Source organism: Myotis yumanensis, unplaced genomic scaffold, assembly GCF_028538775.1.
Source record: "Myotis yumanensis isolate MYYU_CA2020_CCGP unplaced genomic scaffold, mMyoYum1.0.hap1 SCAF_10, whole genome shotgun sequence".
Taxonomy (NCBI): domain Eukaryota; kingdom Metazoa; phylum Chordata; class Mammalia; order Chiroptera; family Vespertilionidae; genus Myotis; species Myotis yumanensis.
This window is the reverse complement of record NW_027223761.1, coordinates 19,777,823-19,794,944: the sequence shown is the minus strand read 5'-3', so window position 1 is coordinate 19,794,944 and position 17,122 is coordinate 19,777,823. Positions and strand designations below refer to the sequence as shown.

The window sequence follows — 17,122 nt, the reverse complement described above, 5'->3', positions numbered from 1 at the left end:
TCTGTCTCCCACTCCCCTCCACTCTCTCTTAAAATAAATGGAAAAAATATCCTCTGATGAGGATTAAAAACAACAAAGTGGGATTTAAACTAAATACCAAAACTGAAGTTACTTTCTCTGTTATAGCTCAAAATTCAAATAGAAAACAACTTTAAGAATTTAATGTGGCTTTGTTCCATGTTCCCAAGGGATGAAATAGGAAATGTTTCTTACCTGATGCCACCTGGAGATTGATGCTCTTCTGCAACTTCTGGAAAAATAAAGCCAAAACAAAACATTACCTATGTCGTTTTCTCCCTGCAGCTAAGAGACCAAATTGCTGCCTAAGGTAATCATGCAAAAGGAGAGTATCTGCAAATTGTTGTTAACATAAAAAAAACATTGAAACCTGTAAAGAATTTTTGTGAGTTTATTTGAGCCAAACTGTCGACATATGCCAGAAGCAGAACCTCAAGGAATTGAGATAATGCTCCAGAGAATGGCGGGTTACATCTGTATTATACATTGCAGTCAAAGGAGGGCTGTAGGTGAGTTACATGAAATTCATTGGTGATAGATTAAAGAGGTGGAAGAAAGCAAAGGGGGGAAACCCCTGGGATTGGGTAAAATGATGGACACATACTTAGGTGGTTGCAGGAACAATTACCATGATAATGAAGGAATTTGTGGTATCTGTCCTGGTGCCCGCCCAGCACATTTGGTTGTGCCCCAGCGGGGTCCAGAAAAAGGGAAAGTTACAAGTTACCCAGACACTTCAAGGGTATGTTATCCTAGATGCAAAAAGACAGATAGGCTCAGTTAAGGTAAAGGTTGACCTTGTCAGTGAAGATACTGGCCTAGGACCTAACTGCCCACCATAACTGCTTTTAGTTCAAGTTTTATTTCAGACCATCCTTTGTGGTAACTTTAGGTCTCTAAGTTTGCAAGACTGTCATGCAGACCTCCCCTGAGCTGGTCAGGTAAGCATGTGGCCCCTTTCGCCCACATTGTCAAAAGAAGAACCCTTCCTATATCACCACACCTACCCCTGAAAGTTAAGCTGTTTTTGTAAATGTTTAGCATTACATTTAAAACCAACAGACAACTGGTTCTTACATAACCATTATCTGCTTGCTCCATACCATAATCAAGCTGATCTGTATTTGGTTCTGACTTGCAGATGAGCTGCAATGAACCAGTCTTGGACCTAGAGCTTCGGGTGTTCTCTGTGTCACGATGCCGAGAGATAGATGTCCTGCTGCTACTGCGCCAGCCCCGGCTAGGCCTAGTTGTAGCAATGCAAACTTCCTGAGGGAGGGTAGAATCGTCTTCTTCCTTTTTCTCTTCCTTGGGATCTAGATGAAAACATCATTCTTTTTTAAGTTGACAGTTAACCAAAAACTATCCTTGTATATCTACTATCGTAAATTCAGTCAAGAAGGTAAACTTTTTAAAAAATATTTATTTTTATTGATTTCAGAGGAAGCAAGAAGGAGAGAGAGATAGAAACATCAGTGATGAGTGAGAATCACTGATTGGCTCCTTCCTGCTAGGGATCGAGCTCACAACCTGGGCATTTGCCCTTGAATGGAATCAAATCCAGGATCCTTCAAGTCCGCAAGCTGATGCTTTATCCACTGACCCAAACCAGCTAGCACAGTAAACATTTTTTTTTTCAGAGAAAAAAAACCCCCAGGCTTTTTAAACAAAATAGGAACAATAAAATGAGAGAAAAATCAGGTAAAACTTATCTTACTATCATCTCTTTAAAGAAAAAACTTGTTATTTTCTACTTCTTTATCTACTAAAAAGTGGAACGCTTAGAGGAGTATATAAAATATACCCAAGTAATTCAATTCATGGATTCTAACTTTTAGATCTAAGACAAAAGAACCTAAATTAAGTGAGTGATCCCAGAAAGATGACTGAAAAAGTAGAGGCATTAGAAAGAAAGAATCATAGCTCTAGATGTTTTAACAACCAAGAAATTCCTTAACAGGAATGCTTCCCTTGATTCTTGTTACCCTATACTTTTCCCATACTCTAAAAGGAGAATAGGTGAGGTAGGGTCACCCCAGTCTGCACAATATGCAATAAAAATTTAGCATTAGAAATTGGATTTCAAACCTAGAGTAGTTTGTTGTTTCTTTTTTTAAAAAATATATTTCTTTATTGATTTTAGAGAGGAAGGAAGAGGGAGAGAGAGATAGAAACATCAATGACAAGAGAGAATCATTGATTGGCTGCCTCCTGCACGCCCCCCACTGGGGATCGAGCCCACAACTCAGGCATGTGCCCTTGGCCGGAATCGAACCTGGGACCCTTCAGTCCGAAGGCCGACGCTCTATCCACTGAGCCAAACCGGCTAGGGCTGTTGTTTCTATATAAGTTAGTATATTAAAAGTGAGCCTATTTCAACTATGGAAGATTCCTTTAATAATTTCAAAATAAAAAAGGCCTTTCTAAGAATAGCACAAAATTTCACGTCTTAAGACTAATACAACTGACTACATAAACATAAAATATGGCTTTCAAACATACAAATAGGAAAGCTCAATCTACTCATAACAGCAGAAAACTCAAATGAAAATGATAGTATGACACCACTGTTCCCCATGTTGGCACTTATAAAATGACTTAGATATAGTCATCCTAGCACTAATTTTGGTAGTACAAGAGTAGAAAACTAAATATCAGGGAGGGACTGGTTATATGAATTTTGACATCTCAAATACACATGTAATATATATAAAAGATAAATTTCTTATAGATGGTAATACTTTTGGAGGACTATACAAGAAATTGACAAATATCAGTCACCTACAGGGAAGGTCCAAAATACATCCAGCAATTATACTTGTAAGAATCTACCCAAGGAAAATAAACAGGCAAGAAGAGGTTCACTGTAGCATCCTAACAAAAGGCTAATATGCAAATAGACTGAACAGCAGAACAGAACAACTGGTTGCTATTTTGTGCACTGACCACCAGGGAACGTGTGCGGAACATGGTGGGCTTTGGCTGCAGAGGGATGGTGGAGCAGGTGAGTGGGGGCACCAGGCCAAGGCTGAGCACCAGTCACTGTCATCGGGGCAAGCCTCTGGTGGTTACTGAAAATTCTTTACTCCCACGCCGCAGTCCCGCCCGGTGCTCACACCTGCTGCCGGCGCTGGCCCCGCTAGCATCCTGCTGGCGTCAGAGCCACCACTCACACCCACTGCCAGTGCTGCCCGGCACTGGTCCCAATCACTCGGCACCATCAGTGGGTGCGAGTGAAGGCTACTGGCCCTGATTGCCCCTGAGGGCTTTTCCACCTCTCCCTGCTCCTACTAAGGAGTGATCAGGGCAGAAGCTGCTGCTAGCACCCACTGACGGCGCTGGTCCCAATTGCTCCTTGCCATCAGTGGGTATGAGTGGAGTGGCGCTGTCAGCGCATGGGAGCAGTGGCAGCGGAAGGGGGGCTGCCAGCAGACAAGGGACTGGGGGCCACAGTAGGAGGGGCCAGGCGGGGACGCGGAGGATGGGCCGAGACCTGCCCCTGTGCCTACTGCAGCCTCGCAGCCCACAGTTCCTTTCAAGGTACATGAATTCATGCACTGGGCCCCTAGTGTTTATATAACTGAAGAGTGAAAACAACCTAACCCTCCATCAACAAGAAAGTGTTTAAATAAACCAGGCTATATTAATAAGATGTGGTATAGAGAAATCTGTAAAAAATGACATGAAATTATTGGCAAAAACATTGTTAAATGGAAAAACTAAGACACAAATCTACCTACCTACCCAGCTAACATTAAAAAAACAAAAAACTAAGTACTAATGAATGCTAAAACATGAATAATTCTTGAAAATAAGAACCAAGTTTCTTCTATATGATACTTCAAAGGCAATTACTAGTTGTTTCTCATAATAGCAGCTGATCTGAGGAGGCTTCCTGATATATAAGTAATAAAAAGAGAGAAAAGCCACAGCAGCCTAGGTCAGTGGTCGGCAAACTGCGGCTCGTGAGCCACATGTGGCTCTTTGGCCCCTAGAGTGTGGCTTTTCCACAATATACGAGCTCTTCCACAAAATACCAACTTCTGCGCATGGGCCACGAAGTTTCAATTGCACTGTACGTGGGCGCCCACATGTGGTATTTTGCCGACCATGGGCCTAGGTGAAGGACAACATCAGATAAGCCAATGCCTGAACATGCAGGCACAGTGAATACAACCATGTTCTTGAAAGAGGATGAAGGGACAACCTAAGAATGGTTGATAGTGTGAATTTAGACAAAAAGATATTAATTAGTACTTACTACCAGCAGGTAATGTTTCTCCTAATTCTTCTAGGTAGCAAAAGATGAAATGTAAGTGATTTATGTCCATCCTACAGCAACAGGTTCTTTCAAAGCAACCTAACTCATTAAATTCCAAAAGATGATAGCCACTTCATCATGATAAAATACTTGAAGTTAGAAGGATCATTCTAATACGATCTGGTCCTCCTCCAGGTTTCCCCATTTTTCTAACTGAAGCTTAGAGTAATGAAATGATTTCTTCAAGATTACAAAGCTAACATAGACACTATTGGGTGAAACGGAGTGGTTGGTTGATAGGCTAGGAAGAAGTTGGAGTAAAGGTCTTCTCATCTCTAAATATTTACATTTCCTCTGAGAAATTAACAAATCTTAAATATTGGTTAAGTGCTTGGCAGTATATATATTTTTCATCTTTCTAAATTTAGTCTTCATAACCCTGTCAAGTAGTTATTATTCTTACCTTTATAGTTGAAGAATGCAAGTAGTAACGACTTCTCTAGGCTCACATATAAAATTATAGAGCTGAGATTTGAACCCAGGTGTATGTAAGTCCAAAGTCTATATTTTTTTTCATATAATACACCTAACCATATAAAGAAGGCCCAGGGCTTCCTTCAGATTTGGTTCGTTTTCACCCAACCTTAGGTTCAAGTGCCAAGAGAGGGCCCTGTTTATGTAATATACTGGTCTAAAAGATCACAAGAATCCTATATAATAAGAGCCGAATATGCAAATTTCTATGACGCACACTGACCACCAGGGGGCAGACGCTCAACACAGGAGCTGCCCCCAGCTTGGCAGGCCCCAGCGGGGGCCCCAAATTGCCCCACTAGCTGCCCCACAGATCAGCCCTGACCGCTGGCCAGGCCTAGGGACCCTACCTGTGCACAACTTTCATGCACCAGGCCTCTAGTTACTATATAAAAGTGAATTTTAATCTAAAACTGTATGCACTATTTTTGTTATGCTGCAAAACAGAATGGAAGGAAAAATTTTTAAATTAAAACCCAGCAAAAAAACTGAGATTTTTTTGTACATTCCAATCTGATTTATTCTCTTTTAAAATATGTTTTTATTGATTTTTAGAGAGATAAGGAGAGGAATAGAGAGATGGAAACATCAATGAGAAGCACCATCGATTGACTACCTCCTGCACACTCCTAGGGGGATTGAGTCTGAAACCCAGGCATGTGTCTTGACCAGGAATTGAACTGGTGACCTCTTGGTTTGTGGTTTGACCCTCAACCACTGAGCCACACGAGTTGGGCAGGTTTACTCATTTTTAAATCAACAAGACTGTGTATATATGTGTGTTACTTCTTAAATTAGATTTTTTCTTTTTTGTTATAGTCACCAGATTCACTGTTTACTACATCTATGTTTTGATTTTATTCCCAGCAGACAACAGCTACAGGAACACTAAAAGGAAAAAAAATATTAATGAGCATTAGCAACATTTCTATAGATAAATTAGAATCACAAACTAGTGCCACTTATTTTCAAAGTAAGGCATTAGGTAAATACACTCAGTCTCTTCAACACATTAAAAGACTGCTTAGACATAGGTTTGAGAAAGTGAAAGGATGCTTTCTCTTTGAAACTGCCAATTTGAAAACATGTTAATAACTGAATGGTTTCTATAGCTAACAATTAGCTCAAAATTTAACATTTAAGTTTGAATAAATACGGTTGGACTCTTGAGTAGATGGGTGGATGACAGAGTAGGAGAAAGTAGGCATGTAATTGTCATGAGATGGAAAATGAAAATAAGACCAACATAACTGGAGCAGAGAGAACATGTTGTTGAAGAGGCAGGAGAAATTCTAATAATAAAGGTAGCCACAGAAAGCCAGGGAAGAGTTTAAGTAGAAAGGCAGGATCAGATTTGGTTTTAATGTTCACTCTGGTTGCAGGTGGGAGAATGACTTAGGTAGGTAAGAGTAGATTCATGGAGACTTGCTAAAAGTCTGCTGCAATAGGCTAGGCCAGTGGTCAGCAAACTCATTAGTCAACAGAGCCAAATATCAACAGTACAATGACTGAAATTTCTTTTGAGAGCCAAATTTTTTAAACTTAAACTATATAGGTAGGTACATTGTTATTAACTTAATTAGGGTACTCCTAAGGCTTAGGAAGAGCCACACTCAAGGGGCCAAAGAACCGCATGAGGCTTGCGAGTCGCAGTTTGCCAACCACTGGGTTAGGCAATGAATAATAGCTTGATAAAGAATAATGTCATGGGAGATGGAAAGAATTAGAAATATGTGAAATACTTAGGAGACAAACCAGACAAAGACTTCATAAAGGAACAGGAGATAGAAAGGTGTCATGGATTTAATTGGTTTCTAGATTTATGACTTAAACAATAGGATGGATGGTGGGAGCATTCACAGAAAAAGACAGTGTTTTTGTTGTTTTGAGGAAATACTAGAGAGAGTGTGTTTCATTTTGGACATGTAAGTTAGAAGTATCCACTGAGTAAAACTGTGCATACACAGATCTTCCAATCAGCATTTCAGTACTTTACTCTAAAATAAAATAAAATAAAAAATCAAAAGTAAGTTAGAGAACACCTGAACCTTGAGGAAAATCTCTAATCAGAAGTTAAATAAACAAACAGGAAAAACAACTTAAGAAATGGGCAATTCGGGGAACAGAAAAACATGTTTTTTACATATCCTAGAATGGGAGGCAATTACACCATTAGATAAAAACAGTATACTACAGGGTTGGGCAAAAGTAGGCTTACAGTTGTGAATACACGAAACAGTTTATTCTTGTATTATTATTTATTATTGTATTATTTTCCATACAAAAAAACATAAACCTACTTTTGCCCCATCCTGTATTTAACAAAAGTACACTGAAAAAAAAAGCTCTTGGGGGGGAAAAAAGAATAGCAAAAATTAAAACCTTGAAGAAGAGTTTTGAAGTTAGGCAAAAAGAACAGAAAACTTGCCCAAAATTAAGGATATGAGTGTAATGATTAATTTTATGTGTCAACTTGGCTAGGTTATAATGTGCAGGTATTGGGTCAAATACCAGTCTAGATGTTGCTGTGAATATATTTTTTAGATGTGATTAACATTTAAATCAGTAGACTGAATAAATTATCTTCCATAATGTAGATGACACTAAGAGCAAAGAAAGGGAGTTGGTCTTGAGAATTCAACTAGAAATCCTGAGTTTCCAGTCCTGTGGCTTTCAGACTCAAGACTACAACACCAGCTCTTACCCCACCTTCATGTGAGCTAATTCCTTAAAATAAACCTCTCTCTTTTTCTCTCTCTCTATATATTCCATTGGTTGTTTCTCTGAAGAACCCTAAAACAGACTGATACTGAAAGTGATTCCAGAGGAAGAGAACCTTAAGAGATTCTGAATAGGTTCTGTGGGCTGATCAGATTTAAAGGCATTAAATCGACTAGTATTTCCAGTAATAAAGTGAGCACTGAAAAGTCCGTTTTATGATGTGACAACAGAAATAGGCAAAAATATCAACAATGGATACTCCCAATTAAATACTTATATAATGAGGCCAAGTTGATCATGTATTTGATACCTTAGAACATTTCAAACTAACAAGTATAATGAGATTGGCCTGTTACTCCTAAATTGTGCTGGATAAAGTGGGGAAAGGTGAAGATGTGCTCAGAGATTCAAATTCCCAATTCAAGTATCACATAAATGATCTGAAAGAAATCCTTATCTCCTATAGCTGCAGAGCTGAGGTTGCTGAAAACCAAATCCAGGATCTCACACCAAGGCAAAATTGCCTATAGCTACTGCTACCTATAGTCTAATGAGCTAAAGACAGAGACCAACACTGAGTCCCTGATATGGCTCCATTCCTGGTGACAGGCAGGCTCATTACACTGGACCACTTCTATCATGGAAGTGGCAGTGTTTTGTTCATATTGGATTAGATACTCACTCTGGATATGTATTTGCCTCCCCTACACATAATACTTCTGCTAAAACCATTTGTGGACTTACAGAATACCTTATCCACAGTCATGGTATTCCACACAACACTTCTTCTGATCAAGGAAATGACTTCACAGCAAATGAAACGCAGCAATGGGCCCATGTTTATGGAATTCACTAGTCTTACCATGTTCCTTCTCCACCATCCTAAAGAAACTGACCTGAGAGAATAGTGGGATGGCAATAACAAAAATTGGTGAAAATTATGAAGAAACAGAAACCCTCATTGATAGATGATGGGACATAAGTGTCACAGCCACTATGGAAATGTTTGCAGTTTTTTAAATTTAACATACATTTACCATACAATCAAGCAATTTCACTATTAGTTATCTACCCTAAATAAAAACATTTGCTCAAAAACTTCTCCATGAATATTCAAAGCATCATTATTCATGATAGCTAGAGAGTGGACAACTGATGAATGGATAAATCAAGTGGATTATCTATATATATAAAAGCCTAATATGCAAACTGTCCCCTGGGGATTTCGACTGGGAGTCCAATTGCTCACTATAATGTGCACTAATAGCCATGAGGGGGCAGCGTGGAACAAAGGAAGGCCTCAGCCGGCAGCCGGGGAAGGAAGGCCCTGGCCAGCAGCCAGAAGGCCCCGATCAGCCCTGATCGCCAGTCAGGCCTAAGGACCCTACCCATGCACAAATTTCATGCACCAGGCCTCTAGTTTTAATATAAAGCAATATTATACAAAGGAATGAAAATACCAATACATGCTACAACATGGATTAACCTCAAAAAACATTATGCTAAGTAAAAGAGACACAAAAACAATAAACACATATTTATAAAATGTCTAGAAAAGGCAAATCTATATATAGAATTGCATACTTGAAATGGGCAAATTTTATGGTGTATAAATTATGCCTCAATAAAGTTGCATTAATAAAATATGCATTGCAGCACTAGTCATAAAGGCCAATAATTAATTTATGGGCATCTGGGTAGTCATAAGCTACCCAAATGCCCATAAATAGTAAGATGGATAAATAGTGATATATTCCCACAACAGAACAATATACAGCAATAAAAATAATCTATAACAAACACAACACAGAGGATTGTTACAGAATGGTGAGCAAAGAAACCCTGCACCAAAGAGCACATATTGTATTATTTCATTTATATAAAATTCAAAAATGGCAAAACTAAATTTTGCTACCAAAAGTCAAAATGTTGTTTACCCTTGAGGGTGGTTGATCATGTCCTGATTCTTAAGCCCTGTGAACATTCACAAAACTATACATTTACGGTAAGTGTGCTTTGGTATATCACCTGTAATCCCAGAAAAAAATACTGAAATATCAAATGTCCTTTAATCAGGTATAATTAAATAAATTATGGTATACACATGTGCAATAGCCATGCTTGGATGCCCACAAAGTATCTCTTCACCTCTTATTTTTTCCTTAAGGAATCAATCCCACTCTTAGAAAGAGGGTGGAATTCCCTGATTAGTGTAAACTAATAGTTTTCAATGTGTAAGTTGTATACTCCAGAGGTTCCCCAAGAACTTTTCAAATTTCTCCACAGAAAAAACCATGTTGGAACTAGAGGCCGGATGCATGTAATTCCTTTGTTGGGGGCTGGGGTGGGGGTCCTTCAGCCCGGCCTGCCACCTCTCGCAATCCAGGACCCCTCGCTCCTAACCACCTGCCTGCTGGCTCCTTACCACTTGGCTCACTGCTCCTAAGTGCTGCCAGAGGTGCGAGAGGCTCCCGCTGCTGTGCTCGCCAGCAGAGCCCAGTTTCTGGCTGAGAGACACTCCCACTGTGGGAGCACAGTGGCCACCAGGGGGCAGCTCCTGCATTGAGCATCTGCCCCCTGGTGGTCAGTGCGCGTCATAGCGACAAGTCGTTCTGGTCGTTCTGCTGTCAATGGTCACTGGGCTTTTATATATATAGATAAGGGGAGAAATTGTATCTTTTTTAAATTAAAAAAATTTTTTTTTTTAATTTTAATTAAAAACAATTTAAGTATAGTTGATGTACAATCTTATATTGGTTATATTAGTCTCAGATATATAATACAGTGATTCAACATTTTTATACCTTACAATGTAATTGCCCCACTAATCCTAGTAATCATCTGTCATGTGTAAGCATCACACAATTAACTATATTCCCCTTCCCCCTTTTACCCATTCCTTCAACCCCAGAGTCACAGTAAAGAAAACAGAGTTTAGAAATTCTCATAGTGGCAAAATTACAAACAGAAACAGCCAATAAGAAGTTAAGATACAAATTGGGCATATAACTAGGATCAAAGGAGCAAGGCAGGTTTAATGAGGTAGGCAGGCAGAAGACTAATCCATAGTCACCCATAAGGGAATTAACTGTACTGAAGCTAAAGGGGTCCTTGCCAGATGTAATTAAATCAATCTGGCTAGTTTTAATTCAGAGGCGCTTGATCCTTCTTGGACTTAAAATGTCAGGGAGTATATTACATTAGTGCTAATTTCTTTTTGTCAGAGGTTCTGGTCCACTCAGGATCATCTCAGTGTGAGAATAACATTAGGGACTCACGTAGAGATGGATGTCTCTTATGGATTTTAGAGTCTTATTAACTGAATATAGGTTTCCCCATTCAGCACCTTAGATTTTCTCTGCTTCAGTTTTCTTCTACCAGGGCATTCTGATGCAACTCTCAAGTAGTTCTGGGATGGAAAGGAATTTCAATATAAAGTAATTACTATATATAACAAAATAAACTTATAGCTGTGTTAGAGAATCTTAACTAATAATAGAGAAACATGTAAATTGACTGTCCTTCCACTACACTCACCAGCCAATCAGGAGTATGCAAATCAACCCAATAAAGATGGCGGTTAATTTGCATACATAGGTGCGAAGACTGAAGGCTCCGGCTGGAGAAGTGAAGGTCTGGGTCCCGGGTGCAGGAGGAAAACCAGTGCCGGCAGTCAGGGGAAGGGAAGGCCTATTGCATGAATCTCTTCATGCAACAGGCCTCTAGTCTATATGTATAAAACCCCAATATGCAAATAGACCAAATGGTGGAACAACCAAACAATCGGTGGCTATGATGTGCACTGACCACCAGGGGGTGAGTGCAGAACATGGCAGGCATTGGCAGCAGAGCGTGGAACATGGCGGGCATCAGCCATGGCAGGATGGTGAAGCAGGTGAGTGAGGGCGCCAGACCAAGGTGGGGCGCCGGTCGCTGTCATTGGGGCAAGCCTCTGGTAGTTACTAAAAATTCTTTGCTACCTCAAGCTGCGGTCCCACTGGGCGCTTACACCCACTGCCAGCACCGGCCCACTCGTACCTGCAGCCAGTGCCTGGTGCCGGTCCCAATTGCTCGGCACCATCTGTGGGTGCAAGCAGCGGCTGCTGGCCCCGATCGCCCCTCAGGGCTTCTCCATCTCCACCTGCTCCTGAGGGGCGATCGGGGCAACAGCTGCCACTCACACCCGGACAGCGCCAGCCCTGCTCACACCCGCTGCTGGTGCCAGCCCCAAATGCTCTGTGCTGTCAGAAGGTGCGAGTGGGGCCAGCGCCACCAGCGCGAGGGAGTGGCGGCGGTGGCAGTGGGGAGTGGGGCTGCCAGCACATGGGACAAGGAGCTGCGCTGGGAGGGGCCGGGCAGGGGCGCAGAGGATGGGCCAAGAGCTTCCCCTATGCCCACCGCAGCCTTGCAGCCCAGTTCCTTTTAAGGTGCACAAATTTGTGCACTGGGCCCCTAGTGTTCTTATAATGTAACTGGCACAGTGTTATAGTTACTTCTTTGTAGGTAAGAGACAGAAAGACTCATTTATATAATGTCCTATAAACTGAAATGAGCTGATAATCAAGGCTTTGTAAGCCTGTTTGACAATTCAGATACATCATAAATGAGTTATGTCTGTACTTCTGGATGTCTGAACCAGGAAAAGGATTTAAAGATATGGGCCATCCTAAGAAGGAACAAGGGTGTCCAAGTAGATCATTCTCACACTGAGAGAAATAATATGGTTTCTGCCATCTTAAGATAAAAGGCTAGGAAGGAAACAGGGCAAATAAAATGCTTATCTAATGTACTGTCACCCATTTGAGACATAAGCATTATTGTAACAGTCAGACACTTGAGTTTCTGAAACCTGATCAGACTACTCTGTGTATTTCTATAATTAGCTCTATTTTTTCCATAAATAATTAGTAAAGTCCATATTGAAATATTAGACAACCTCAGAAGTATTAAGAGAAGTCAGGAAAAGTGAACTTTTTTAAAACTAATATCTAATCCAACTTTAGCACTAATTTAAATTGTGCAGCAGAGTTGTTTCAATATTAATAAAACAAAGAGTTGTGCCTCTAGAAAATATCACAACCTGTTCAAAGTTTTTAAAAACTTCAGCCTTTGGAATCAGTATGAGTTACTTCAGTTAAAATTCAGTAGACTGAACATGAAAATTATTCTGGAGTAACAGAATAACTTTTTGAGAAGCTAAAAGACAAGGAAAAGAGAAAGAATTGAGGTGAATTCTAAATATTAAACAGCACAGAAAAAAGTGACTGCTACACTCTCCATTTCTTTATTCACTGATCTAGTTGTTGAAAGCTACTGTAATAGGTAAACTAATGATGAAGAGATGGAGATGGGAGTTAAAGAGTATCCATTTCTTCAAAATTTTACAAACTTAACAGCTACTATTTATTGAGTGCTCACTGGATGCTAGGCATTGGAATTATTTCCAATAAAAGACAGAACTTGAATTCAAACCCTGAGCTCTAACTCTAGATCCAGAGCATTTAACTGGTAGATTAGAGTAGGATTGATATCATGATTAAATAACCCATGATGCCGTTTTTAATCTCTCCACAGCTGCACAACTACTGTTTAAGTAGTTGCCAACTTCTGGCTTAAGACATCTACACAAAGAGCAATTAATTTATCTCCCAACAAGAGTTCAAAATTTCAACCACACTCTCCAAGTTATCCTCAAGGCAATCCAAATTTTTTCGATATATTCTTTAGATACACAAAGTACTTTTAGCTCTGATAAAAGCAGGATGGAATTTTGTTTTGTTGTTGTTGTTTTAGTAAGAACTGCTCTGATACTTGATTGCCAGCTGTCTCTACATTTTCCCCACTTCACAAAATTTCCAAAATGAACACAAGCTCTTCCCTTCTTGGCAGACATACCCTATTTTGCAAGTAGCAACAGTAACAAAACCCAAAACTTGCTAGACAAAATAGTCACATAAAAAATTCTACACAAAAATTTGCCTCATACAAAATACTTCTGCCTGATACTATGGAAATACTAGCCTCAGAATCTAAAATTCAGAGAAAAAGAAACCTGAGCATTAACATCTAATTATTTTCAAAACAGCCACCACTTCAAGTTACTGAGGTCTAACACATTGTCATTCTCTAAAATGGCATAAGATCCAGGTTTTAACTTGATACACACACACACACACACACACACACACACACACACACTTATAGTAGAGGCCCGATGCACGAAATTCGTGCAAGAATGAGTCTTCTTTCCCCTGGCTGCGGGCACCGGCTTCCCTCTGGCTGCCAGCAGGCACCTGGGACCCAGGCTTGCCTCACAGCTCCAGCTTCGTCTGGAAGGACATCCGGTCTAACTAACATATTACGCTTTTATTATGAGAGAGAATAGGAGTAAATTAACCAGTCACACTTCAGTTAAGTAGATTCCTGTCAGATACGATAAATGAAAAATACTTTAAAAAAAAAGCTTAAAGAATATATCTGTTCCAGTTTTAAGACGGATGCTATACATTTAAACTTAGTATCAAGGAACACAGTCAATGACTAGAAAAAAATGAAACAAATGAGCAACTGGCCCAACATAATAGGATCAATTTTAATAACCCAATCTGCAAAGCCAGAATGAAGTCTCCTTTAAAAAGTGTTCAAAAAAGGAAAAGTGAACATTAGCTTCCCTTCATAATTCAGATAAGACTATATTCAATATATACATTTGGTTTGGTAAAACTCTTTAAAGAGAAACGACCTAATGACCTCATTTAATTATTCAACAGGCTGTCATCTTAGAACACTTTTTTTCCACATTCTTCAAGCTGCATTTATAATTTGAGTCTCTATCAGCATCAAGATTTTGCCTATACTTTACTCTGATATTGTGTATCATTCCTTTTTTTTTGTTGAGAGAGAGAGAGAGAGAGAGAGAGAAAGATTAAAAAACTGCAATAAATTGGTATCAAATAACCTGCTTTTTCCATTATTAGGTTTCTAAATAAAGTCAAAATGTTCCAATTACCTAAACCTGCCTTTATCTAAATAGGTTCTATCTATTCCAATAATTCTTAACTAAATAAAAGTCACTTTTAAATGGGAACAATTTAAATGATCCGGCTGAAGTTAATTCTATTTCCTATCAATAGGGTTATAAGACAATCATCAGTGTAATGTACATTAGAGATTAGAATGACCAACTCTTACCTTTGTCTGTTGTTACTTTTTCTATACATCTGAAAGAAAAAAAAATTAAATGAACAATCTTGCACACTTTCTTAAAGCACAAATCTTTATCTCAGATTCTTCTACAGTGATTCGGAATTATTGGCTAAAATACGGAAAATGATGAGCCTAATTTTTAGAGTACTGATATAAAACCTTTCTTCAACTTTGGTTTATCTTTCCTTAGCTTTAGGTTTTTATTTATTCTCTTGAGCGCATCCACTGAAAATTTATTTCCCTTCACAAAAATTTCCTACTCTTTTCATTAACTTCTGAACATTTCAATGCAAATGGAATTTTTATAAATTTAAGAAAGTTTATAAAAACTGTAACCTATCATCTAACTATAAATCTCATTTCACAAATCATAAATTACCAATTATAGATGAAAAGATTTAAAGAGGTTAAGTGACTTGTCCAAGGTCACTTAGTGAGTTGCAAAAAGCTGGGACTTGAAACTTTCTAAGTCTAATGCTTCTGCCACTATATTATTTTGCCTTCTAATAGGAAAAGAGGTTTCAATCAATCCAATTTGCTGTATTTATTGACCTTTTCAAGCTGTTGCACATTTTGCTGTCTCTTCAATCATGAGAAAGAAATGTAGGTTAAACAGATGATTACCAGGAGTTTATAAGGGGGGCAATGTTGACATATGGAAAAAAGACCTGAATAAAACAATTAATAGAAAGATTAAATTTCTTACTTCATTTTTTAAAAATGTGTTTTGTTATTAGGAAAACAGAGATGAATCAAGGTCAGAAGGCACTTGACCAGGGTTTAGAAAAACTGAAACTCAAAACACTTGAAATGTCGTAAAAGATTAAACATCCTACTTAATTAGTTTTAAATTTTATTTCATCACTCTGAACATCTATAATCCAGACACATATTTATAAACCTCCACTAATCAATGAATCTTCCTCTTATACCGCAAGGTCCTCGGTTAAGCCTCACTCAAGGATATTTTTCCATTGATTTTTTAGAGAGAGTGAAAGGGAGGGGGAGAGACACACAGAGAGAAACATCATTGTGAGAGAGACAGATCAAGTGGCTGCCTCCCGCACTGGGGATGGAGCCTGCAACCAAGGCACATGCCCTTGACCAGAATCAAACCTGGGACTCTTGAGCCCGCAGGTCGATGCTCTACCACTGAGTCAAATGGACTAGGGTTCATTATCTTTAAAAACTCTAGCTCACCACACCATTAGGCCCAGTTACCACTCAATCAAGGTTTACCAAACTCCTTTGATTTCCAGGGCATGCAGCAAATTGAAAATGTGTAACAAAAAAATTATGGGAGGTACACTAAGAATTAAGACTATTCTTCCCCACAGAAATATTGTGGAGGAAAAAAAGATTTAATTTAATAATCTTATCCAAGATTGAATGTTGTAACATTTATATTGTGGAAGTAAAGACTCATTTGGTACTTTTTGGTCAAGAATTAGGGAAAAAATAAACTTTTATGGTAAAGCTACCACCACTGTAGCTACAATTATCTTAAACTTAAGAGATCATTTCTATAAGCAAAACTGTTGAAACAGAAGGAGGGGAAAGGTGTCAAGGAGATAGGTATATTGCACTCTCAAATAGGTAGGTGAGAAGAAAAGGGAATGTTAAAAATCATTAAGTTATTACCTTCCTATATATGGTAATAGGGAAAAAAATAAAGAAGTTCAATTTTACATGAAAATACACCCCTACACACTTATACCTTTTACATGCCATCACTATTAAAAACAATTAATAAATATTCACTATGTAACAGACTTTGTGCTAAGTCAGTGATTTTCAACCATGTGCAGCAAGAATTTTTAAAACATGCTATACCAGACTAGTCAGAGGCACTGACCTCTTTTTCCTTAGATTATTAAATAAAATAATGACAACAGCCAACACAAAAATAGTCATCCGATGCGAATGAATCAAAATTATACCTATTTTATTTGGTCAAATTGGCAAAAAATATCTTTTTGGTGTGCCACAGAATTTTAGTATTTATGTGTACCATGATATATAAAAAAGGTTGAAAATAGCTGTGCTAAGCGCTACACATGCTGCATTTAATTCTCATAAACCAATCTCATAGGGATTAACATTATAGCCTATAGATGAGGAAAATGAGGCACAGGCTGTTTCCGAAATTTGCGCAAGAAACTGAGATCCAAATAAGGCTCATAGTAACTAGCTCTTATTTTGGAACAGGTGTGTTTTAAATCTACTGGGTTTGGTATAAACCACATCTTGCCTCACTCTATCAGGAAAGTGGGGGACTTGAAACTCTGATTCCTTCCCCTCTTCAACTTTCCCTGCTTTTACTAACTTTTTTCACTTGAAAGTCAAGACACAAATGATGTTATCAGTCACGAATTCGATGGC

General features: G+C 38.8%; 1 protein-coding gene across 3 annotated transcripts in view; it reads right to left on the bottom strand.

The window, feature by feature from the left end:
- The window catches only part of ZFP91 (ZFP91 zinc finger protein, atypical E3 ubiquitin ligase), a 29,466-nt gene that overhangs the window by 11,072 nt on the left and 1,272 nt on the right, over positions 1-17,122 (bottom strand). For 2 of the 3 annotated variants that reach the window (XM_070428061.1, XM_070428060.1), the window contains exons 2-4: positions 14,726-14,754; positions 1,122-1,334; positions 214-250 (exon numbers count right to left, since the gene is read on the bottom strand). In XM_070428061.1, coding sequence (XP_070284162.1) covers positions 214-250; positions 1,122-1,334; positions 14,726-14,754 — 279 coding nt within the window. Of the gene's footprint in view, positions 1-213; positions 251-1,121; positions 1,335-4,279; positions 4,532-14,725; positions 14,755-17,122 lie in introns of those variants that run through there. The other variant, XM_070428062.1, reaches the window with a different exon arrangement.